Source organism: Gadus morhua, chromosome 15 (assembly GCF_902167405.1).
Source record: "Gadus morhua chromosome 15, gadMor3.0, whole genome shotgun sequence".
Classification (NCBI taxonomy): Eukaryota; Metazoa; Chordata; class Actinopteri; order Gadiformes; family Gadidae; genus Gadus; species Gadus morhua.
The window spans coordinates 1,909,389-1,933,742 of NC_044062.1; the positions used below are offsets into that span (position 1 = coordinate 1,909,389).

At 48.2% G+C, this 24,354-nt stretch overlaps 2 protein-coding genes across 4 annotated transcripts; one reads left to right on the forward strand and one right to left on the reverse strand.

The window, feature by feature from the left end:
* Window positions 1–197: 197 nt before the first annotated feature.
* inpp5f (inositol polyphosphate-5-phosphatase F) lies at window positions 198–16,366 on the forward strand. Of its 2 annotated transcripts, none has more exons than XM_030379418.1 (20): window positions 198–865; window positions 2,677–2,757; window positions 3,082–3,218; window positions 4,000–4,128; window positions 4,306–4,491; window positions 4,643–4,699; window positions 5,286–5,484; window positions 6,152–6,331; window positions 6,733–6,800; window positions 7,082–7,206; window positions 7,320–7,397; window positions 7,549–7,669; window positions 8,254–8,382; window positions 9,631–9,748; window positions 10,157–10,355; window positions 10,870–10,941; window positions 11,035–11,108; window positions 11,698–11,826; window positions 12,076–12,163; window positions 12,430–16,366. In XM_030379418.1, exons 1-20 carry the CDS (start codon window positions 769–771, stop codon window positions 13,622–13,624), a joined length of 3,462 nt encoding a protein of 1,153 aa, XP_030235278.1. In that variant the 5' UTR covers window positions 198–768; the 3' UTR covers window positions 13,625–16,366. The 2 variants fall into 2 exon arrangements, with proteins under 2 accessions (XP_030235278.1, XP_030235279.1); XM_030379419.1 differs by having other exon boundaries at window positions 199–865; window positions 4,324–4,491.
* A 217-nt stretch (window positions 16,367–16,583) lies between these two features.
* Window positions 16,584–24,172, reverse strand: mcmbp (minichromosome maintenance complex binding protein). Of its 2 annotated transcripts, none has more exons than XM_030379435.1 (16): window positions 23,961–24,172; window positions 23,639–23,730; window positions 23,329–23,469; window positions 23,147–23,188; window positions 22,951–23,040; window positions 22,433–22,568; window positions 22,044–22,180; window positions 21,618–21,715; window positions 20,649–20,824; window positions 20,415–20,538; window positions 20,115–20,238; window positions 19,301–19,466; window positions 18,897–19,030; window positions 17,935–18,099; window positions 17,336–17,424; window positions 16,584–16,801 (listed from the first exon to the last, which is right to left on the reverse strand). In XM_030379435.1, the coding sequence occupies exons 1-16, from the start codon at window positions 24,016–24,018 to the stop codon at window positions 16,675–16,677; spliced, it is 1,899 nt and encodes a 632-aa protein (XP_030235295.1). In that variant the 5' UTR covers window positions 24,019–24,172; the 3' UTR covers window positions 16,584–16,674. The 2 variants fall into 2 exon arrangements, with proteins under 2 accessions (XP_030235295.1, XP_030235294.1); XM_030379434.1 differs by having other exon boundaries at window positions 22,044–22,189; window positions 23,961–24,171.
* Between the last annotated feature and the right edge of the window lie 182 nt (window positions 24,173–24,354).

Genomic DNA, 24,354 nt, shown 5'->3' on the forward strand with positions numbered 1-24,354 from the left:
GCCCTAGTTTTAGAAAAATTACAACACAGAATAAACATTATTTTACTTCTGCTGAAAGTTCAACATGTTAATGACTCTTATTTTGACATATTCCCACAATTTCTGAGGATGGCATTGGCTCCTGCCTTTGCTTTTGTCTTGCAAAAAATTGAAAACTACCGGTTTTGCGTCTTCAAATAGTCAGCGTTTTTTTCCACCTCAATACCTCTTCAGAAATATCCAACACAATGTGATACTTCTCTGTTTTTATCTCCATCTGCAATAAAAACATTAAGACGACGGGGGAAGGTACGGTGCAGTGATGTAGATGAAAGGTGTTTAATGTGTCGGGGTGGTCATAGTGGATGGCGAGTCAGGTAGAGGGTCACGTGTATTTGTTTGGAGCAGGAAACAGACGCGGCTGGAGTGTCGTCCTAAACGAAGACGCGGCTCACGGAGAGCCAAGAACCCACACCAGTCCCGGATTTGAATGACCGTAACATGATTTTGAGAAGGACTGCAACGTGCATTGAAAGCGGGACGTTACTTTTTTCCTGTCATGTGTCAAAGTCAAATTAAGGAATTTGTTAGGCATACAGCTGCTGCTAGCTTGCTAGCGGGCTAGCTAGCGCAGCAGCCTGTACACCCGAGCTGAGCTATCCTCTGTTAGCCAATAGCTTTCTGATTCAACCAGCTCCGTTCTCTTCGGGCAACTAAGACGACGGATTGATATTAGTAAGATATTTATCTTGACAGCCGGCTACACGGTTGCCTAAAGTGAAGGGCGTCATGGAGCTGTTCCAAGCCAAAGACCATTACATCCTTCAGAGCGGCGACAGGGCTCTGTGGTGCAGCCGACAAGATGGGACCATGAGCGTCAGACCTGGTAAGCACTGGGTTTCAGCCTCTACATATGGTATCACCTCTTTCAGTCATCGTACCTCATCTTCGTCCACAAGAAAACAATATGGTATTCTCTCGGCGAGACATCCATGACCCGACAATACGTTCATAGTGGCATACAACATAAGGTGGTTGTGGGTTGACACCAGCAGGTCATGTAAACTCCTTCTTTCTCCCCATTCACACCTGTATTTACTGTGAGTTGTTGACGTTGCGTCAACTTCTCTTTTGTAACGTCCCCTTTTACTATGGCCTTTTTAATGCATCATGATTTCCTCTACGATTCAAAATGTCATGTTGTTCGATCCGTCCACACCCTATACCTAAACTCCATTTCCGTTGTGTTTCCTATAACCAACTCCTCTCCAGAGCACATTCTTGTACAAACATGGGCGTAGTACTAGTAACTTTTATTAAAGAGCTTCCTATGACATGGTCATTAAGCCATAAGATGGCGATTACGTTCGTGTTTCACAGACTGAGAGGACATAAGGTCCTTATCTTTTGATGAAATATGTATTCATTGCACGTAGAGAATCATGTAGAGAAGTGAAAAGAAGGTTAAGACAACATCTCCAATGATCGTATAAACGCTTGCTTTATTGTTGAGAAACGGACACATTATATTTCAATTATGCATTTTAGCTTAAAACATCCTATATTGACTTTGCCAGTTTAATTACCACATGTACCACATTTCTGGAGACTTGTCCGTGGTGTGTCTGTGTTCTTTTATGTCTTGGTGCGGTGTCAAGGTAATTTGGATTAAGTAAAGTAATAAAATGTATTAGCAGTTAACCAAATGTACAGACGAAGTACCTGTAGAGATAGCGAAAGGCTTTGCATCCTATCTTCTCTTTTGCTTCAAGTCATATGGGTGTGCAGCCATCCTGAACAGGTTTGGGTTGCACACTCTTCCATTATTTAATTGGAAAAGGGTTTCGACTACTCATTGGGGACGGTTGACCCCAGTACACTGTAGACAATTTCCGTGATATTGTGTATTCCACCAAGGGACTCCAAGGTATTATTGTGGTAGTTTTTGTTTTGAGATCAGGGTGATTCCTGTGGCTCATATAACAGGAAGGGTATGTTGCTGAGGCTGCTTATAGTCCAAGCTCTATGCACTTTGCTGGCGGTTCATGTTATCATCTGCCCTTTTTATTTCCTTATTCTTGTATTTCTATTTCATACTATGATAGATTTATTTCTTTGGTACTTTTTAAAACAAAATTGTACAGAGACAGTTCACTTTTTTTTAAAAAGGTGGAAAAAGAGCTCTCTTGGGCAAAATCAAACCTCACATGAACGACGAATTCCCAGATATATAACAAGAAATGGTGAAATGGCTAAAATAAGGTCAAATAAAGAATCTGTCATTGTGAAAGATAACGGTTGCCCCTAGTGGGCACTCCCCCACGACGAGAGAACACGGCAAACTTGATCTGACGTTCCCACATGTGTCATGAGACACCTCACCGTGTTTTCTCCAAGCTGAACAGGAAAATGTTCACGTATATGTGTTTGAACCTGAAATGTGGCCGTCTTCCAATATTGCGGTGTGTGTGTGTGTGTGTGTGTGTGTGTGTGTGTGTGTGTGTGTGTGTGTGTGTGTGTGTGTGTGTGTGTGTGTGTGTGTGTGTGTGTGTGTGTGTGTGTGTGTGTGTGTGTGTGTGTGCGCGTTGTAGGGGCTTACAGGGCCCTTCCATGTGGAAGTAGTGTTTCAGGTTCTGTCAAATTGTCAAGTGTCTTCTTCTAACTACCTTTCTACTTTATTCCCTGTTTTCATTCCAGCAACTGACCTACTTTTAGCTTGGAACCCAGTGTGTCTGGGTCTAGTGGAAGGAATCATTGGAAAGATACAACTTCACACAGGTTTGTAAGAAATGAGAATGGGTTTCAAACTATTTATTCTCAACTACTTTGTCAGACTAACAAGGTTATCCGCATCATGCCTACAACAAACAAATTATCCGCTGCACAAGGAAATAAGTTCTAACATGAATAACATTGATAACAAATATAATTTTCTTGTTTGAAACTTCCCTGTTGGCTGTCTGTTTGCCTACTAAACTGAGATGATTATCTTGAGGCCGATAAAATGGCAGGTTTTATCACACACACTATGTCGAATGTGAAGAAGCCGTGAACCATGATGCATCTCTTCCCTTCTACATCCCGCCCTGTTCCCATTGGCAGATCTTCCTCTCGGCCTGGTGTTAATCCGGCAGAAAGCATTGGTTGGCAGGTTGCCTGGTAATCACAAAGTATACAAGATCACCAAGATCGCGGTCATTCCTCTATCCGATGAGGATCCCCAGGAGCTCGAGTTAGAGGTGACCACTCTAATATTTCCCTCTTCTCCTGATATCATGTGCTCTCTGTTGGATCTCATTTACTAATGCTTGTGAGTTGTACTCTTTCAACCTCTCGTCATTGTACTTAGGCAGGCCGTCACTGCATGAGTCAGTATGAATCATCACTTAGGTGAAACGTGGAAGATTATTTTAAAACATTCAATGCACGCACACGCACACAAGCTGTTTTCTTATCATGCACCGGTAGAAAATTAGGCCGTGGAAGAATTAAGAATTATTGCTAAGATTTAAGTCTTTCAGGGAAGCTTCATGGATGATGAGACAGAATATTTTCAAGTGAGTAATTTCCAAGATGGTTAATCATCCTTATTAGATTTTCCTCTAGGCCCCATTCCTGCGTACATCCCATTTGCCCATCCCAATAATTACTCCATTCCTTGTGGCTAGAAATCCTGTAGGACAGTATGGCTCGTAGAATTTGTTGTTGTAATAGATTTTTATGTCACTGTATTTTGTGTAGATGGGCCGTCTGTAAGTATCGGTTCGTTCTTTAGCTGTGCTCAGAATAGATCCAATGCCTTCCAGGGTTTCAGCTGTAGACTGTTGTTGTTTTGAGTAGGAAGGCACTTTGGCAATATGAAGGCTTGTGACTTGCATCCGTCGACATCTATGACCGCTTTCATTCAAAACTGGAGCATTGCTTTCCAAGGATCCTCAAGAAAGTGTACGACGTAGCGCAGGTTTTTGATAATATCTACAAAAACAAGAATCCTAAAATAAATGGTGTCCATGTTTGCAGCTCTGCAAGAAGCATCACTTCGGCATCGACAGGCCAGAGAAGCTGGCCATGTCTCCGGACGACTCCAAGTTCCTCATGAAAACCTTAACGCAAATCAAGTCCAATGTGGCCGTGCCCATCAAGAAAAAGGTAGTGAGTGACAATGCAATGGTCTCAGATTTCACATTCTTTCCTCCATCATCGTTTTATGTTTTATCATGTTATATTTTTCATTTTTTTTATTTTTCCTTTCTGTTGTTTTCCCTGCCCACCTGCTGTCTGTTATTCTATTGTTCGACCACCCAACACCCTCCCACCCCAACCCAGTACGCCCCTGCCTTCCAGGTGAAGGAGAGCAAGGAGCGGGAGCGCATGGAGCGGCGTCTGCTGGACGAGCTGTACAAGGTGTTCATGGACTCGGACTCCTTCTACTACAGCATGACCTACGACCTCACCAACACCGTTCAGAGGCAGGGCGACTCCGGCAAGTCCGACCTGCCCCTCTGGAAACAGGTGAGCTCACTGTTGACGTCACGCGCACACCCTCACACGCACACGCACACAAATGGAACATGCACTTTTGATCCGGTTATTTATATTCATATCAAATAACAAAATTATGTTTTGGTTGACCTTCTCTTTTTTTATTCAAATTCTGTGCCAGGTCGATGATCGGTTCTTCTGGAACAAACACATGATTCAGGAGCTGATTGACCTCCAGGTAACGTCTTTTTTCGTACAAAAAGCGAAACCTCAACGCATGACTCACTGCTCTTTCTGAGGAACAAATGCAGCGAAGCATCCCGAGAGAAAAGGCTGTCTTCACAGTTTGGGGATGTGTGCTATTTCAAAATGTTCTCTTAAGCACAGATTGCGGCGCTTTCAGAGGATCACCGCCTCTCTGTCACAAATATGAATAGATTTTCAAAAGTAATAGTTGTTGGGGATAAATGTTATGTAATTAGTCTTTAGTGTGAAGGGCTGATTACGGGCCCACGCTCACGCAGCGCAACGACCACGCAGACGCTTCGACGCAGTCGTGAACCTTGACGGTTCTGCGTCGGGTTTTAGTGAGCGGACCAATCACAGCCCTCGCTGCTGCGTCGCCTCGACGGAAGGTAAACACTTTTGGGAGGCGCACGTCCGGCCCATGGCGGTGGACGCAAGGAGGGTCCGCGAGGACGTAAGGGGTCCGTGAACCCCCTTTTGCGTTGCGTGAACGTGGGGCCGTAATCAGTTCTTAGGTCTACCCAGCAGTGTGTTTAAAAAAGCTTGTTTCAAAACGTGTTTCGTATGGCCCCCCCCAGGACCCCGCGGCAGACTTCTGGGTGACGCCGGTCATCCAGGGCTTCGTCCAGGTGGAGGAGCTGGTGGTGAACTACAGCGAGAGCCCCGACGAGGAGCGCAGCAGCCCCGAGACCCCCCCCCAGGAGCTCACCTGCGTGGACGACATCTACCCCCGCTTCACCGTGGCCCTCATCTCTCGCCGCAGCCGCCACCGCGCAGGTACCGTCGAGGCCGCCGCCGCCGCCGCCGCCGCCGCCGCCGCCCTGTTCAGATCGCCGCGTCAGTCTGAGCAGATTTGTAACTGTTTGATGGAGATAATCCAACCGTAAATGCCTGAATATGCTTGTGTTGACTTTCATCAACCAGACTTGTGTCATCACATCATCAATAATTAACAATTACTATTAGCGTGACCAGACGACCTTCTGCTCCACGATTGAGATCTCAATCACGGGATATTGCCCAATGTCCCGAGATAGCGAACCAATCAAATCGCGCCATCTAAGGAGGTTCACGTGTAGCATACACTAAGCCACACTAGCAGACATTAGAGCACTATTTTAAAATCAGCAAACAAATCCAAAAACATTTTCAGTTTAACTCCAGCATTTGCTCTACATTCATAGCGGCTGAATGTTTCCCACTCAAGTTCCATTTCTGTATCCACCTCGTAGCCCCTAGACGCACACAACACAAAAGAACCTCGCACAAATCTCCCTTTCCCCAAGCAGTGTCGCCCCGGCCAGGTTCACACCGGGTTGTGGTTTAATTAATTCACCAAGGTGTTTTTTGGTACGCGCCGCGCAGGGGACACCCAATCCGTTCCGTCGGCGATTTGTAAGTAAAGATGATTCCCTCACCCCCCCTCTTCCTCTTCCTGCCAAAGGCATGCGCTACAAGCGTCGCGGCGTGGACACGGACGGCCATGTGGCCAACTACGTGGAGACGGAGCAGCTGATCCACGTGCACAGCCACACGCTGTCCTTCGTGCAGAGCCGCGGCTCGGTGCCCGTCTTCTGGAGCCAGGCGGGATACCGCTACAACCCCCGGCCGCGCCTGGAGAAAGGTCAGCGGCACGCCCCGAGGTCACGTGACACCGCCCCGAGGTCACGTGACCGCCTCCCACCGGGATCTGTAGTAGAACAAGCTGCTTTTGTCTTCTTTGATGTGGATCTAGATTGTAGTAGGAACAGAGACTCTGATTTCCGAGGTGTTGTGTTTTTAGAAGAGGGTTGCTGTTTGGGGGATCGTATTCACTGGCGTCTTTCAATAGCACGGTTACAAACGTACCCAAGCCTGAAGTGCAAATTTTATCCGGGTGGTGTTAATGCTATGTTCTAACAGTTGAGCCACGTACGGCCACTCTATTAAGTTGACTCCCTATTATGAAGTCCCATTCTTTCAAATGTATTACAAGTTAAAATAAACAGCAGATTATTAATTCGTACCATACCTTTCTTGTTTCAGGGGAGAAGGAGACGGTTCCTTTTTTTGCTTCCCATTTTGATGAGCAGCTAAGAATTTACCAGAAACAGGTGAGGGGTACTGCACCATGTCCTGCTTTGTGGTCGTTATGAAAGCAGTACCCAGCAGTGCGTCGCTAGCGGACCGCATCCGCTACCGCGATCCAAAGAATCTCTAGTTGACCATGTAGCATATTAACGCCAGGTCTCATCGTGGATCAAAAGTTGGTGACTCACTCTGAAGTCTCCCAGTGGGGCCTGAAGGTTGCGTTGAGTCACGTCCATCTGCCTGAATGTCACTTCAGACCGACCGGCTGACTCCAGCATGACACTTTCCCCTCCTTCTTGTCCAGGTCATCATCAATTTGGTGGACCAAGGCGGGCGTGAAAAGATAATCGGCGATTCCTATCTGAAACAAGTCCTCCTTTACAACAACCCAAACCTCACATATGTCTCCTTCGACTTCCACGAGCACTGGTAGGAGAAACTACTCCTCCGGGGAAACCAGTGGAATGTTTAATCAACAATAACAATAAATCATTACTATAGGTGTTAACTCACTTAACCCTTTCATTCTCTCTCTTCCCCAGCCGTGGTATGAAGTTTGAGAATGTGCAAGTACTGACGGATGCCATCTCTGACATCATCACGGACATGAGATGGGGCTGGTGAGTGTCGCGCCTGGTTCCTTCTGGGGCGTTGGGCTGCAGCTCTGAAATCATAAATCGGATCATCGAGTGTTACCGTAGTTCAGTTATGGATTTGAAAAGCGTCTCCCAGTGGGTGTACCCTAGAGTGACCCGGTGTACTGACCCCCAGGGTGGACCAGGCGGGCGTGATTTGCCAGCAGGACGGGATCTTCCGGGTCAACTGTATGGACTGTCTGGACCGGACCAACGTGGTGCAGGCTGCCATCGCCCGGGCCGTGATGGAGCAGCAGGTGAGATCCGTCCCGAAGCCGACCGGCCTCCAACATCGGCTCATGTTTGCGGCACGATGCCAAAGAATAAATGGAACCATATGTTAATTCTGAGCACAGCGCACAGAGTGTGATTGTAGGGAGGATGTGGTTTTTTTTTTGCTCGCTTTGTTGAGGTCTCAAGTCTATTTTGGACGCGGACGTTTTTAAAGACGTATATCTCTAGAGACACTGCTGTCTGGCTCACGACTTGAAGCCTTCCTCATTTTGATGTCTTAACAGACGTGGTGTTAAATGAGGCAGGGCCACCTGCGTCAATCACATTTCTATTAGTCGTATAGTCTTGAGCTCATATCATCTCCTGTCACAAGAATCTTTCATAAAGAACGGGGGACTTCAACCCGACGAAACACACGTCAATGTTTCTGCCTAAATTGGTCTTCTTAGAGGAGTGGGCATGTGAGCGTTCAAATGAAGATTAACACACTGAAGACGGTGAGGCAGAATGGATGTGTCTATACGAAGCCGTATGCAGTGCTGCGTGGCGGCAGGCGGTGCCGAGCGCCATGTGCTGTGTTAATCACCATGGTGACGTCCTCCTGCAGCTGAAGAAGCTAGGGGTGATGCCTCCCGAGCAGCCGCTCCCCCCCAAGTGCTACAGGATCTACCAGGTCATGTGGGCCAACAACGGAGACACCATCAGCCGGCAGTACGCCGGGACGGCGGCCCTCAAGGTACCCCCCCGGGGCCCCTTGGCCTTCCTGTACAGCGAGTATAAAAAAGAATCGTAGTCGTGATTATTTTGGTTAATGTTGAAATCACGATTGTTCAAAAATAATATTTTTGAGTTTTGAAAACATGATGTATTTATCCTGCACGTCCCTCCCAAAAGATCACTTTGTAACTGAGAACTTGGAAATTTCACCTTAAAAAAAATACATGTTCAAATCTAAATTTATGTATAGATATGCATCGAGCTGTTCTGCAAAAAAAACTAAAAATCTGAATCGAGTTCAAAATTGGATTCATCGCCCAGCCCTACCATGTGCACCTTGGTCTTCCTGTGTGACCAGACTCACTGGGACCAAAATAAGCCGGCAATGTGTCAACCCTGCCAGAATAAAAAACGAGAATTGCAAGCAATCACTGTTTGTTGGTTTTCTGCCAGGTTGCGCAGGTACCATTTAGGTTTTGTGTAAAGGTGGATTTTTCAGTCCGAAATGAACTCAACTGTGGTTGATTAAGTAGTATATTGTTAGAAAAGTAATAAATAAGATTATATAAATTATATAAAATTAGAACTAGAATTTCTATGGTGATCGATTGATGAAAGAATGTTACAATATATGTTGACATTGCAAATATATACAAAATCCAGAGTTTGAGATCTCAATCATGTGATTTTGCCCAATAACCCGAGTTAGCTAACCAACCAAATTGCGCCATCATGGGAGGTTCACGTGTACCATATACTAAATTGCAAATATGCATTAGAATAGGAACTGGGAAGGGGAACCGAAAATACTGATACGTCAAACGTCAGCAGGACGACAGAGCACTTTAGTCAACATACATGAAAAATACAAGATCAAATGCTTAATGTGTAAAAAAATTATTGAATGAAAGTGAGAATTGTATGTACTCCCATGATTCTTGCACTTTCGGGGGTTGCATCTTCGTGGTTGAAAAGTTGTTTTGGACGAAAGCATAAGCTTTCAAATGTCATGTCAAAGTCCAAAGACGGAGTTTATTTTAAAAATAAGTCACAGTTGGAGCAGATTTCATCCTGTCGGTAGTTGGTTCCAACAGTGGACAGCATAATGGCTCAAAGCCATTGCATCCTGCCTAGACCTGACCCCAGGCAGCCAGCTGGCCAGTGTCAGTAGATCTAGGTGGCCTGTTGGATCATTAAAGCGCCGTGGTTCTACCTACCTGACCCATGCTCGGGGTCCAAAGGTAACGGCGTGTGCGAATGATTGCAGGGGGACTTCACCAGGACCGGCGAGCGCAGGCTGGCAGGCGTGATGAAGGACGGCGTGAACTCGGCCAACCGCTACTATCTCAACCGCTTCCGGGACGCGTACAGACAAGCAGTTATCGGTAAGGAGGGACCGCTTGTTCCTGCCCAAAAAAACATGTCCAGCAAAAACAGAGCAGCCAAAGACAGCACTGCACTATTCACACTTCTCTGTCTCTGTCCCACTCCGTCTCCGTCTCTGTCTCTCTCTCTTTCTCTCGGTCTCTCGCTCTCTCTCTGTCTCGCTCTCTCTGTCTGTCTCTCTCTCTTTCTCTCTGTCTCTCGCTCTCTCTCTGTCTCGCTCTCTCTGTCTGTGTCTCTCTCTGTCTCTGTCTCTGTCTCTGTCTCTGTCTCTCTTTCGGTCTCGGTCTCTCTCTCTCTGTCTCTGTCTCTCTCTGTCTCTGTCTCTCTCTCTCTCTCTCTCTCTGTCTCTCTCTCTCTCCCTCTCTCTCTGTCTCTGTCTCTCTCTGTCTCTCTCTCTCTCTCTGCAGATCTGATGATGGGCCTGCCGGTCACAGAGGACCTGTACTCCATCTTCAGCAAGGAGAAGGAGCACGAGGAGAAGGAGCAGGAGAGCCAGAGGGGAGCGCAGGAGCAGGTCAGCCTGCTGCTGCAGACCTACATGCAGCTGCTGCTGCCCGACGACGAGAAGTTCCACGGGGGCTGGGCGCTCATCAACTGTGACATGAGGTTGGTGGAGCTGTTTGGCCTGGCTGTTGCCAGACCAGGATCAGTCGTAGATGGTTGGTCCGGGGAGGCTGCTGTCATTTTCTTCGGCACAAGAGGCGTGATCAACGGGCCTAGTTCAACTGACTCTGTACGCGATTGGCTGCCTGCCGTCGCTTCCCTATCGTCATGGTCTTAAACCAGCCAATGGCGCGCCAGGGGGGGGAGCCAGCTTGGTGATTGGCTCCCGCAAAAACTAATCGGAAGCAGAAAGAAATGTATTGCTCTTCTCCAGACCCTTCCGCAGGGCGAACTCAAATCGCCGGCAGAATGGCCGGGGGGTACCCAGGGGGGTACCCAGGGGGGTACCCAGTCTAGGAGGCGTTGGCACCGCCCGTCGAGGCTCAGAGCCTTCTTCATTAATTATTCATGCGTTCTTTACAACCGTACGGTGGTACTACGAGTACTACGAAATACTACGGAACTGTTCCACTCCCTGAACCTTAACACTGACTACTTATATTTTTTTGATCCATAGCATTATTGATGCCACCAACAAAGATGTTGATGTCCTGCTTCTACTGTCCAACAATGCCTACTACATTGCTTAGTAAGTAAATACGTTTACATTTTTGTCTTTGTTACTTGTTTGATTTACAAGCACCGTTTTATGAAGTTGACGGCATGTCTTCCTCCTGATCAGCTATGATGAAGAGGCCGACAAAGTCAACCAGTACCAGCGCCTTAATTTAGAGGGAATGGAGAAGATTGAGATTGGTAATGTATTGCACTCGAATTACACTGGAGAGTTAAAATGTCACCAAAATTTGTCAATGAACCATCCCGAGAAATGTCATATTAGCTCTAAGAAATATCACACATGAGGGAACAGTTTTAACAAGCACCATTTAGTCGTGAACAGTAATAAGCGACAACTGATTATGATTTGTTGATTCAGTCATTCATAAACATTTTCCTGCACACTTACTTGCTACTTTGTCGAGGTATACACACACCGCAGGTCAGATACTTTGTATCACAAACATTTATGTTTCATTTATCTTTTATTGTGCAGCAAATGAAATAATCGTCTGTACACTGTCACATTAGTGGCTTGTGTGAATTGATGAGTCAACAGCTTTTGATCGTTAATGTTATGAACGGTTATTAGCAAACCCTGTACAGTGGGGGGATATATGCATAGCTAAAAGCCCCAGTGCTGTTGTACTCTACATCGACCTCATGGAATGCCCCTTGTCCAATCAAGTTACTGGGTCTGACCTTTCTATAAATACCTTTTTTGTGTTGTGCACGAGTGAGGCAGTGCGTGACGAATACAACAAGTAGTTGTTTGTTTGTGTTCCAGGTCCAGAGCCCACGCTGTTCGGGAAGCCCAAGTACTGCTGCATGCGTCTGCACTACAGGAACGAGGAGACCAGCGGCTACTTCCACACGTTACGGGCGGCCACGCGCAACCCGGAGGACGACGGCAAAGGTGAGCTTTCACAAGGACCGAACTCCCATTCACAAATCCAACCGCTAGTTACATCCAAGGATTCAAGGAGTTGAATTGTCATTGTTTTACACAACGAAATACAGTTTGGCACTCTCTAGCAGCTGTTTAGTGTTTAAATGTCTAAATGAAACAATAAGACACAATAAGACAATGACACAAAGATGGAGACCAAATGACAGAAATGGCGGCATGCATGTCTGGTTGACCTGCATTCTCAATACCTTTCAGACACACTCCAATGCATAGCTGAGATGCTGCGCATTACCAAAGAAGCCCTGGGTCTGGACCTGCTGGTGGTGGAGAAGAGGCTGGAGAGGTAGGGGTCAGCCGGCTTGTGTGTGTGTGTGTGTGTGTGTGTGTGTGTGTGTGTGTGTGTGTGTGTGTGTGTGTGTGTGTGTGTGTGTGTGTGTGTGTGTGTGTGTGTGTGTGTGTGTGTGTGTGTGTGTGTGTGTGTGTGTGTTCTCATGTGGGTCTTGTTAGATTATCAAAAAAAATTCCCAAAATGTTCTGATCTTTTTCTCCTTCTTTGTAAATTTGGATCCAAATAAAAGCGTGTCTGTCTGTGTGCGCGTCTTGTTTCAGACGGCAGAGTAAACCTCACGAGGACATCATGGGGATCCAGAACCGTGGCGGGGAGCCGGCGCAGGGGGCCTCGGGGCTCGCCCAGGGCAAGAGCTTCCTCCTCAACAAGTTCTCGTCGCTCAACCAGAAGGTGAAGCAGACCCGGACCAACATGGGCCCCTTCAAGCCCCTGGGCCGGCTGAGCACCTTCTCCAAGCCCGACGTCAAGACCAACTACCTGACGCCCACCATGCACGTCAACCTGTGGAAGTCGGACAGCAGCCTGGAGACGTCGGACGCCGCCGCCGCCGGGCCGAAGGACCCCGGGGGGGCGGACCCCGACTCGGAGATCTCCTCGGACTCGGACTCGTACACCTCGGACCCGGAGCGCGTGTGCGCCGGCTCCCTGGAGAACGTGGACTACGTGCTGCCCAGCTGTGGCATCGTGGTGTCCAACCCGCGCCTCGGCGGCCGCTCCCAGTCGGTGGAGCTCAACGTGGCCGCCGCCGCCGCCGCCGTCCGGGTCACGGGCGGCGGCGGCGGGAAGCCGGTCAGCCCCGCCCCCCCGGCCGCGCCGGTCGCCGCCGACGACGACTCGCCGGGCTCCGCCTCGGTGGCGGAGGAGGCCATCCTCATCGACTTCGGGACGCCCGTCGACGCCTACTGCCACCAGTTCGCCCAGGACGCCCAGACCAAGCCCGTGGAGGTGTTCGGCGAGGTCAAGGCCGCTGCCGCCGCCGCCCCTCCTCCTCCCGATGACCCCGCCGGCCCCCCGCCGCCTCCCGGCCCCGCCGACCCCGCCGCCGACGACGGGCGGGCGGACGCGGAGCCGCCGCCCCCCCCCGAGCTCCAGCTCCCCCGGCCGTCCCAGCTGGACGTCCACACCACTACCTCCGCCCCCGGCCTGCTGACCGTCCACAAGCCCAGCTCGGCCGCCTCGGGGGGGTCCCAGCGGAGCCTCTCGTCCCAGGTGGAGGGCAGCCTGGGGCCCTCGCCCAACGACGGCAACGGCAGCCGGGTGGTGTCCCCCTTCGCCAAGATCAAGAGCTCCATGGTCCAGGTGGCCAGCCTCACGCAGGCCGGCCTCACCCAGGGGATCAACTTCGCCGTGGCCAAGGTGCAGAAGAGCCCGGAGCCCGACGTGGTCAACGAGGCCCTGGAGAGCGAGCTCAGGGCCATGTTTACGCAGTGCCAGACACGGATCATCCAGATCTAGCGCTGGTCCCAGGTCTCAGCAGGATTTGTAGTGGTAGTAGTGACGTGTACACAGACTTATGGTAGCAGTAGCCTAAGCTTGCACAAAGGGCCTCATCTTCGTCAGGAACCTCGCTTTTAAATATCGGCCCTTTTAGTTCCGTCCGTCGGACGTTTGCTGTCGACTCTCGCACAGGAGATGCATCACGTTACTCTGGCGCCGTTATGTTTACATGCACAATATATCATGCTATTACTGCTTCTTTGAGCTCACTGGAAATCATTCCATTAATCTTCCGCGTAATATTCCGTTCATAGCTTCCTTGTATGTATTGTACATTTAAATGTATTTCTTACCAAATAACTGATATTTATACAGAAAGATTCAGAGGAAATGTGATAGACTTTTAAAGAGAATACAAAGCAATAGTTTTGTACTATGTTAAGAAAGGTGGATATATATGTATGTTTATAACCCAGATGGATAGCGGATAAATCTATATATTGAATTGATAAACGTTTTATGAGTGTTCAACAGGAATACACAATGATGGAGAGCAGACCAAGTGATTAGACTGAATTTGAGTGTTCATGCCAGAAAAGATAATGTGGTTTACTATGCTTATGTACGGCTTACAATCCAACAGGAGCCATAAGGATGCAGTATTGGTGTGCATGTAAACATATCGGTCTTCGGGAAATATCCAACTAAAGTCCTACGGCTGCATGTGAGACAAAGGTAAATAAATCTTAAACGCATGTAAACGCAGGACCAACTCCACATTTCCCATGCATCTTTTGTGCCGGTCAGCGATCGCGTCTGTATTTGTCATACAGACCCTGTTTATAGCTGCAGTTCTTAACACTGGTGGTAGACAATGACCAAATCTATTTTGAGATTTTTCTTTTATTGGTTTCCCCAAAGGTCGGCTAGGTGTTAAATATTACCCGTCGTGTTGCCGTCCAACTGACAAGGTGGCATACTTTAGGCCCATGTAATATCAGTGTTGTCGAGTGTAGCCTAGCAACTATAGAAATCAATAACCACACCAGAAGTATACGTCAATACTGGTTTGACACGTATAGTGACTATTGTATGTATAGCTGTTTCCCAAGTAGAACTTTCCCATCAGTGGTTTATCCATACACGCATTGGCTTTTATATTGGTCGCAGGAAACTTAGTTTGAGGTCTGCGCAAGTTGATTTCAAGTCAAATCAACCGCTGGAGTTTTATGATGCTAATGCTTGTACCAGTTAACTTTTTGGAAGGTGCGTTTTTGAATTAATCTCCTTGGGGCGGACATTGTTTGTTTACTTTGCATGAGAGGCACTGAGAAGTAGCATTAGGTATATGCAATTTAACCCTGCCCAAACAGTAGACACTGTTCAATGCTTTATGCACTCCCAGAATCGAAAGCATCTTAAGCATTCTTGCCTTAATAGTAAATTGAAGTGGGATTGTACATATATATCAGGTATTTATGGCAAATCTACCTTTTTAACGTCAGTTTTGTTCCATGTTACATCTAGTGTACTGTATACAGTATGAGACCATGTTCAGGGTAAGCGTGTGTGTGTGTTCTTGAGCTTTATTTTGGGATGTTATTTACTGGCACAAGAGTTCTATATTCTGTATGGGATTGCTTTTAACGAGCAGAGCAACTTTGAGATAACTGAAATACCGTCGGTAACATTTGTATGTATGTATCTAATGTAAAGGATGTTTGGGTTTTTTGTGTTTGCACATCTGCTGCTGTTGAGTGCTCTCATGTCTCCCAACTGGTATATATGTTAGTCTGCTGTTAATCTTGGTAGGAATATATATATATATATATATATATATATATATATATAGTCATTACATTAAGACGACTACTGTTCTCTTACTGTAATGACTGCGGTTCACTTATCTGGTGTTGGCTACTTCCCTGCGTTGTAAGATCCTAAGATTGATGGGCAATGGATGCACCTTTTTGTGGTTTGCTCAACTGTATTTAGCCTTTTTTCTGTATTTAACTCCTGGGTTAGCTTATTATTTTTATTTGGATTTATTTTCAATCATTTTGTAGCATATGCTGCTTAGGTGCTCCGCGGCATTAGCGACCAGTCTGTTAGTGAAACGGGCCGATATTGCTTAGTGCCGCCACAGCTTAAAGACGGAGGCTTCAAGGTGACTGCTGTACTGCAAGAGGAGTGAACATACTGGCCATGCAAGAGAAGAGTGAGGGTCATTTTAAGTTCTGCAAAATTCAAGGTCTCTGCTGTATTGAATTAAAGAGGGAAAATAGTCAATCCAAATAGGCCAGAATCATGGGTGTCTTAATTTGAGTTATTATGCAATAGCTGGTTTAGTAATGTTTCCCCAGGTGAAGTCTCCCCGTTTTTGTAACCCTCTCACACACCAAGTGCTTTTGAAACCACATTTTTCATTTGTCTACGGTATTAATTCCTGCCCCTCCATTAAAGTACCATGACAGTTGTCAACATGATTAGAGGTCCAAGCATATAATTGTACTGCATTTGGCCCATTTTACCAGCATTTGCACCATCCGTTATCTTCTGTCCATGGCTGTAGTTCACTTCTATATAACAACTGACCCATGTGTCACGTTTACTCCATGGTGTGTTCAGATTTTATTGTAAATTAAAATACCCTATTTATTCTTGTCTTCTCTGGGGTGTGCTAATTGAACAATGTGCACTGTAGACTTTTGACCAGGATTACATTCCCTGGGAATAAAAGTTGAAGAGTGACTGAGTGTATAGATTGTTGTGAGGTTTATTGTTCATTCAGGAGGAAATGATATCATTCTCAAAGGGATTGTTTAAAAAAAGATTTATACTTCCGAAACATTACGTCTTTGTATATGACGCAAGACTTTTTTTTATCTGACGGACATGCCTTGTGTTAAGATAGGAACTTGCGTTAAACCGTGAACTTATATTATACTTCCTAATACAATCAAAGATGACAAATACATGAAACATGAAAAACGACTTTATTACAAAACATTTCTGGAACCTTTGAATCAAAACAACTCGTCACCGTCAGTCGGCGTCTGATACTCCCATCAGGGCTCGTTGCCGTTGAGGCATCCTTGCGGCTCGCTCCGGCTCTTGCGCAGGGTCTCGATGTGCTTGGCCCTGCTCCAGGCGTCCGTGGACAGAGCGCTCTGGCCCAGGCTGAGACACAACAACCTGCCCACGAGAACACACCTCAGTCATCCCAGCCTGCCTCCACAACTTATGATGTGAAAACCGATTTCTAAGGAGAGCTACCAAACAAACTACTCGTTTCATGTCAAAGGGAATGTTAGAATTGTAATCGTGTTCCAATCGTAAAGGCGGATCAACATTAACTATTTTTTGTGTTGCTTTGTAACTAATGTCCACGACAACTCCTTAAGCACGCATCTACTCTTGACCGAATGTAAACCAAGAGATTTTAAGTAGTAAAATGAGAAATGAGATAAAGATGATAAGATGATGAGATAAAGTAAATTATCTCATCACCAACCGGTGGTCCTCATACTTCGTTATAATCAATAACTCGTTCATTATAATGCCCGGTCACTCTCCCACCTATTGGCCGGCACTTTAACTGTTGAGAGGGCTGAGACGGGCTGTTTCCAGTCCATTTCCTCCTCCTTTCTTAGCACTTTGCCCTTTTAACAAATGGGATGAGGAACCCATGAAGGGCGAGCGTGAGGCCTGAGCGGGGCCTTGGCCTACCTCGCTACACCCAGCAGGCTGTGGAGGTCGTCGGCAGAGATGCTCTGCGGGTCGTCCTTCCTCATGTCCACGAAGTCATCCTCAACGGCCTGTGGAGCAGGGGATGGTCAGACTGGGTCAGCAGCGGTATTATCTCCTGGGTAACTGAGGCAGCACTTTCACCAACACATACATCATGTCATCAGTATATTCAAACGATAGATTTAACTTATCTATCCTGCAGGGGCATTGTAAAGAAGCTAGTTTGCATCTAGATTAATAAATGAAATGCTTTCATTCAGTCAGTCGAAGCTATAGTCTCCACGCTACCAGAAAAATGAAATTGCTTACAGTTAACCTCCAAGGCGTGACTCTCATGGTGGTTCACGATTTAGATTCACGTATCAAACCAATTCAAAATCATCTCGATCCAGTTCATATTAATGTCCGGACCTAATCTAGTCTGCTGTGACAAGGCAGAGTAAAGTGTATGAATAAGAGTTTCGTATTTGTAAATTTAAAAAATGTATATCAACTGATTGCAATACTGGGAACGCACAAAGGCAAACCTAAGATAGTTGTGCATCTATTCAGAATCTTAGGAGACGGTGAGCCCTCACCTTGGTGACCTCCTCCGAGATGCTGTAGTCCAGGGTGCGGGCCATCGTCAGGTAGAGACGGAACTTGTTGAGCTGGGAGGACGACTGGGCCGTGAGGGCGGAGCCCAGGTACGCCTCCATGTTGGGGGGCGTGACCTGAGGCTGCAGGTGAACGTGGCAGTCCGACTGTGGGACGGACAGAGGGAGGAGAGGATCAAAACAATGTCGCCGGTGCATGCGAGGTGTACACACACGACACTACTCTGATCCCCGTGTGTACGGGATGGAGGCAGAATTGTTAATCGTGTGACATCCTCCCCACAAATACATTAAACCCGTCTCATTAGAAATAATAATCCCACAGCCCACACGCCCCCACACACGCATGCCCCTGTCATGGTGTGTAAATGCTGATTCATACATTGTATCCACCATGGAGAACACCAAGTAATGTCAGCTCTTCAATGTTTATGTCCCCCTATCGCATGGCAACCGTACGCAGGCCGTTCGGCTCAGTGGCACTTCTGCCGTACACGCGACGCGCACGCCACAAAGCGCGGGGGGGACAACATGCGTGATGAGCCTGGCTTGCCAGCAGCTGTGGGGCTGCCTTTAGGAGCGAGGTCGCCGTTGGTAACCCACCGCCACCAGAAGCTCCAGCCGACACACCCACTGTCGTTCTGCTGGCTCTCCGGCTGCAGCCATGGCAACAGTATAGAGCAACGTACAGGAATAGCCTACGCCGCATTCCTCTACCTCCTCGTGGCCCCGCGGGACCACCCCTCCCCTCCCCCCTCCCTTGGTGCTGGGGGGGGGGGGGGGGGGGGGGGGGTCAGCTTGGTCTCCGATCCGCTTCGGAAACCTAACCCCTTACCACAGAAGTTGAGCTGGCAGTGTTTGTGCTGTTGACCCCCTCCTGTTCTCTGCCTCTCCCCCTCTCTCTCTCCCCCTCTCTCCCTCCCTCTCCCCCTCCCTCCCCTCACCGGCAGCAGCGACCGGCCCTCCGAGGCGATCAGCACGTTGATGTTGGAGGGGAATTCCATCTGGTGGTAGTTGAAGTCGTAGTCCACCTTCTGCCACGAGATGACGTTCCCCAGGGCGGTGATGTTACGCACGCCTGCAGATCCACAGCCGACATTTAGAACCACGCCAGCACACAGGGCACTGAACAGGGCTCAGCTGCACAGAGAATCAATCCACTTTCTTTGCAAAGTATTTCATTCGTGATTCAACATTTATTCCCTTTTACACTAAAAGGAGCAAAACCAACCAATAAATAGAATGCACCCATAGACACACGTTTAACCCGGCAGAATAAACCGCCCCCCTAGCCCTGACGTGGGGTGTCCGTCCCCCCAGCCGGCCCTCACGGGGGGGTCCCCCTCACCTGCGGGGTCGAGCTGGCCCTGCTCCAGCTGGGTCTCGTCCAGGTACAGGGAGGTGTTGGCGGCCAGCTGCAGCGCTCCGCTCAGCAGCCGGTTGGCCACGTAGTCCTTCCTGGGAACCAGCCGCAGCTGGTTCATGTTCTGCAGAGTCATGCTGAGGCGGTACGCCTGGGGGCGGAGGAAGGCAGAGACGAGACGTTGATGAGCGGAGGATGAAGACGAGCCAAACGAGACACCCACTGTCTACCAACGCTGCCCCGCCCTCCTCAAAGACCCTCCCGCCTCCACCCCCGTGGGGGGCTGGTCCATTCTGTACCCTAAAACACACAGGTAGGGCAGGGCCATTCAGTGAATTTTGATCGCGATTTTAGTGTGTTTTTTTCTTCATTAAATGTTTTATAGAAAGTGAAACAGCTGGATACATACCTGTACATTATTTTAGATTTTAACTTTTTTTTTTTGAACATTTTGTGTATTTTTTCTCTGTTACAAAGTCAAGTTATCATGTTTTCAAACTCAAAAGTAATCGTTTGAATGATCGTGATTTCAATATTGACCCAAATAATCGAGATTATGATTTTTTCCATAATCGAGCAGCTCTAGCCCAGGGTCATGAAAAGGTCACGGAATGATCCTGTATACACTTTTACCATGCCATAAATAAACCTGTGTCTTAGCTGCAATAACGAATCGAACATTCGAAAAACAGGGCCGTATAGGAACAGATGGCGTCAGGAAACAACATTTCTGGCGCTCCATCGAGCCGCGTCATCTGGGGGTGAACCGCGGCGGCGGCGGCGGCGGCGTCTGACTCACGCTGGGGACGAGCTGCTGCAGGGCGCAGTACAGCTGCTCCGTGTAGGCGGGGCCGGCCGTCGCGGGACAGCCGCTCAGGTTCAGCGTGAACTTGCCCAGCGGGATGACGTCCCGACGGGCGTACCTGCGGGGGAACAGAGACGACACGATGACCGGAGGCCCCCGACGCACCAGGGCACCCTGGCCGGCCTCAGGCTCACACGGGGCTCTCTGGGGGGCCGAGTCAGGGCTGGTGGGGCGGGGCCAACCGGAGCCCCGACTCCTTTTTAGTGTGGGGGTGTGTGTGTTGGGGACGCGTACACGTTGGAGATGAGGTGCAGCAGGAGGTACTCCGCTGCCAGCACGTCCCCGAGGAGAAGCTGAGTGAAGTAGGCCAGCAGCTCCGCGCGGACCGACACCATCTCGCCCAGCGTGGACGCCAGCGCTGCGGGGGATTAACCGTTAGTAACGTCCCTCCCGCTGGGGAGGCGAGGACCTGGTGTGAGGGTCAGCTCTGTGCAGGCTGCCGAACGACGGTGTCATGTAGCGTATTACATGCAGCGCTGTCCTCCAGGGCAGCAGGGGGCAGCAGAGGGTTGTTGTGAGCCAGGCGCTGGGTGTGGATGAGGTGGAGGCGGGGGACCAGGGAGGCGGGGGGGCTGTGGACCCGTAGCTCCTCCGCCGTCTCCATGCACTCGGCGGGGTCCAGGATCAGCGAGGAGGACGTGTCACTGGGGAGGAGGGAGAGGAGAGGAGGGAGGTGAGGAGAGGAGAGGAGGGAGAGGGGAGGAGAGGAGGGAGAGGTGAGGAGAGGAGGGAGAGGTGAGGGGAGCCCCGGATGTTAAAGGCCCCGTGACACGCTACCATTTTGAAAATCTGCCCCTTATGACATCACAAGTGGGCGTGTCCACCGAGATGTGTGACGGAGAGATGAGCAACGTTTGCTAGGGTCCACTGGGTAGGCTGGTAGACCGATCTATCCAGCACACATCTAGGTGGACACGCCCACATGTGAGGTCGTAAAAATGTCTATTCACATCCACACACGATGACTGAAGTCATGCACTTTTACCCACACATGAGAAAAAATGTGCACAACCGATCATTGAGGTCCCAATGTGTACTCAAGGCACTCAAAACACTAGGAAGTAGGAATTCAAAACCCTCAATAACGGTGTTCTTTCCACTTTAGGGGGCTTCGCTGGGGGGTGTGAGTGGGAGGGGCTTGGGGAGTGAGTGGGAGGGGCTTGGGAGTGTCTCTAGCAAGGATCGGCCTGGCCAGCCTATTATAGGATGGGATTTTATTGATAACATTATTGAAATCCCCATCGATCAGCATTGACTGGAGATACGTCATCGTTATTTTGAGCAGCAAGTTAGAAGAAATGTTATGCATTATGACTTTAAGATGCTTTGAGCAGATCATCTAACGTGGTCATCGTTCAAATGCATTGGATCTATGGATCCAGAAACTGTGATGCAATTATGGTAAAAGAAGATGTAAGAAAAGCAACAAGCGCTCACCTCTGGTCGCTCAGTGCGCTCAGCGCGGGGCTAACCGAGAGGATCCCGTACACCTCCATGGTGTCGTTGAGCTTGAAGCTGTCCCAGTCCGCGTACACCTGGAGGACGTGGGGAGAACCTCAGTACTCACTCGTTACTCATTCACCAACATAGGGCACAGACAGCGTCAACGTTGTCTTACATAGCTGTGCTGCTAGCACACCTTCACAGTGAGGTCCGGCGATATGGCCAAAAGCTTCTAACCCGGCAAAGGTCATTTTAAGGTCTATCGATGATATGCATCCCGATTTAGCATTTTTTCATTCACAAGGTAAAGCCCATTGTTGTATAATCCTGTGCGAATAAAGTTTAAAGTGAAACCATACAGAAAGCCATTCCCATCCTTCAGGGTCAAAAGGACAGCATGAGGGACCCCAGGAGGCGTACCTTGACCAGGCAGGCGGGGCCCTTCTCGCCAGGCAGGGGGAAGTTGAGGTCCAGAGGGGGGCTCGATGCCTTCTGCCCGGAGGGGGCTTCCGTCTCCTGGCGTTTACTGTCACCGTTGCCCTGCGCCTCGGCGGCCGCTGGAGTCCCTAAGAAAGGAGGGGGTGAATAGTTTGTACTAAAAACAAGATAACAGTTACCAGAATCATCGCTACAGCCGCGTTCCTGCCAGCGACGCATACTTAAAGGATGTTCCAATATATAAGAGAAAGAAATGTGCTTTGTACATTCAGACACAGGACAAAAAGCAGTGTGAGTGAGTGAGTGAGTGAGTGAGTGAGAGAGAGAGATTGTCGTTTCTACTAAAGCGTCTCCATCTCTCCCCGTCGTACCGTTGTGTGCGTGGCCTTGCGCCTGAGGCTGGGTGTCCATGTCGTCTTCGTCATCGTCTTCGTAGCTGCGCTTCTGTCTGCTGGGGACGTAGGAGGTGGAGGGAACCACCCGGGCCTGACAGGTACTGGCGTAGCTGTGGGTCGGAGTTAAGGGTCCGGCAACAACACCCGGTCCAGAATACAAAACAGTACATGAAGACTACTTAAAACACTAGCTTTGTGGAAAGATAGCATTGTTGAGAACTGAAGTGCTTTTCCCTTATCAGGGTTTAAATTATAATCCATCTTTCCCCACCAGCACTTCTCACGTCCAGACACCCGAAAGACAAGTCAAAAGTCGGTCAGACCAGCGTAAATAATGTCATATTTTTACGTATAAATTAATTAAACCCCAACTCCAGTTGGTTTGGGGATGTGTTTGCTTACACCTGCGTAAAAGACCATACATTTCTAACATTTGTTTGCAAACCCAGTCTGCACACACGCAAACACAAACAGTCCACCACACAAGAGGATATTTCCTTCACCCAGGGACTTTCTCCAGGTATGGGAACACAGTAGAAGGTCTGTCTCTCAGAAGTCACCATATTGGCAGAATCCAGATCCACCTGGGAGAAGAAAGACAAGAGTATGTTAAAGATGAGCGTATCAATGCAGCCATTTAAAAAAGGGAGGCGTTGATATCGCGACTGACAAGCCTACAGTCAGACTCACCCCGCATTCAGTGACGTCTTTGTACTTTCCACACCTCAAGACCTGTGGAGTAGAGCAGAAACAATGAATACATAACATATCATATCGAGAAGAGCAGAGGCAGAGTTGTGTATTAATTGAGCACTTACGCACTCGCAAAAGAGCATTTACAAAAAAGCGGTTTGGATAAAGGAAGCATTTACTTTGGCCTTGGTGGAAGGATCCACCGTGTCGTATGCTCCCATGTAGAACTCGGGATCGAACATGTCTTGAATTAAACAGCGGAACTTCACGAGACTGTTGGGCTTCAGGTAATGCAGAGGGACGTCGTTCAAGGATGGGACCTATTTGAACAAAAAAAACAACCCACCAAACTAAGAATGGCCACAGCCTTTAGAATGTTACATTCTCAATTTTATTTGAATATAAATATTTTATATTTCAAGTGTTTTCCCTTTTTCCCCCGATGCTGCAGGCATCGTTTGAAAAACATCAACAAGTCACATTGATTACCCATGTATGAGCGTCCTTTTCCATCAGTCGCTGTCTGAAGAACTCGGTTACTTTCGCTTCCCATCCGGAATCAGAACTGTTCTGGGACGCACCTGACGGAATACAAAAGACGATGCATCTCATGTAAACAAGCCAACAAGTCCACGATTGATTTCCATGAAGCAAAAAGTTGCCCACAACCTTGATTTCCTTAAACTGACAATTTATATGAATGTATCGGTGTGTGTATAATGATTGAGTTTGGGGGAAGTCGAAAAGCAATGTAGCGGTGTTAGCGCTGTGTTGTAGCTGTCATGGGGGAGCGTCTCAACTTGAATCTTACCAAACATCTCCTCCACCACACCCAGAGGGTTGTTAATCCAATCGTTTGTAGAAGGCATGTTTCGACAATGGACCCTGCAATTGACAAGTAAAACGAACAAAGCCTAAAATAGTTATTATACTTGTTTTGTGTTGTGTCTACTTTCTACAGTCCCCGCACACGCTGACCAGACACCAGAAGTGGTGCTCTGATGGCGGGAAATTTGCGTCACTAGTCACAGAGAACAGTTCGCTTGTTTTTGTTAACCGGTCAGCCTGACACCACTGAGTATAAAGTTTGTACTCTGACCAACTACTTACCAACTCAAATATAGTGATTCAATTCATGCAATATTCAATTTAAGGGATACTGTTTCAAAGCAGTATGTTCCGATCTAACATTAAGATATGTTCTT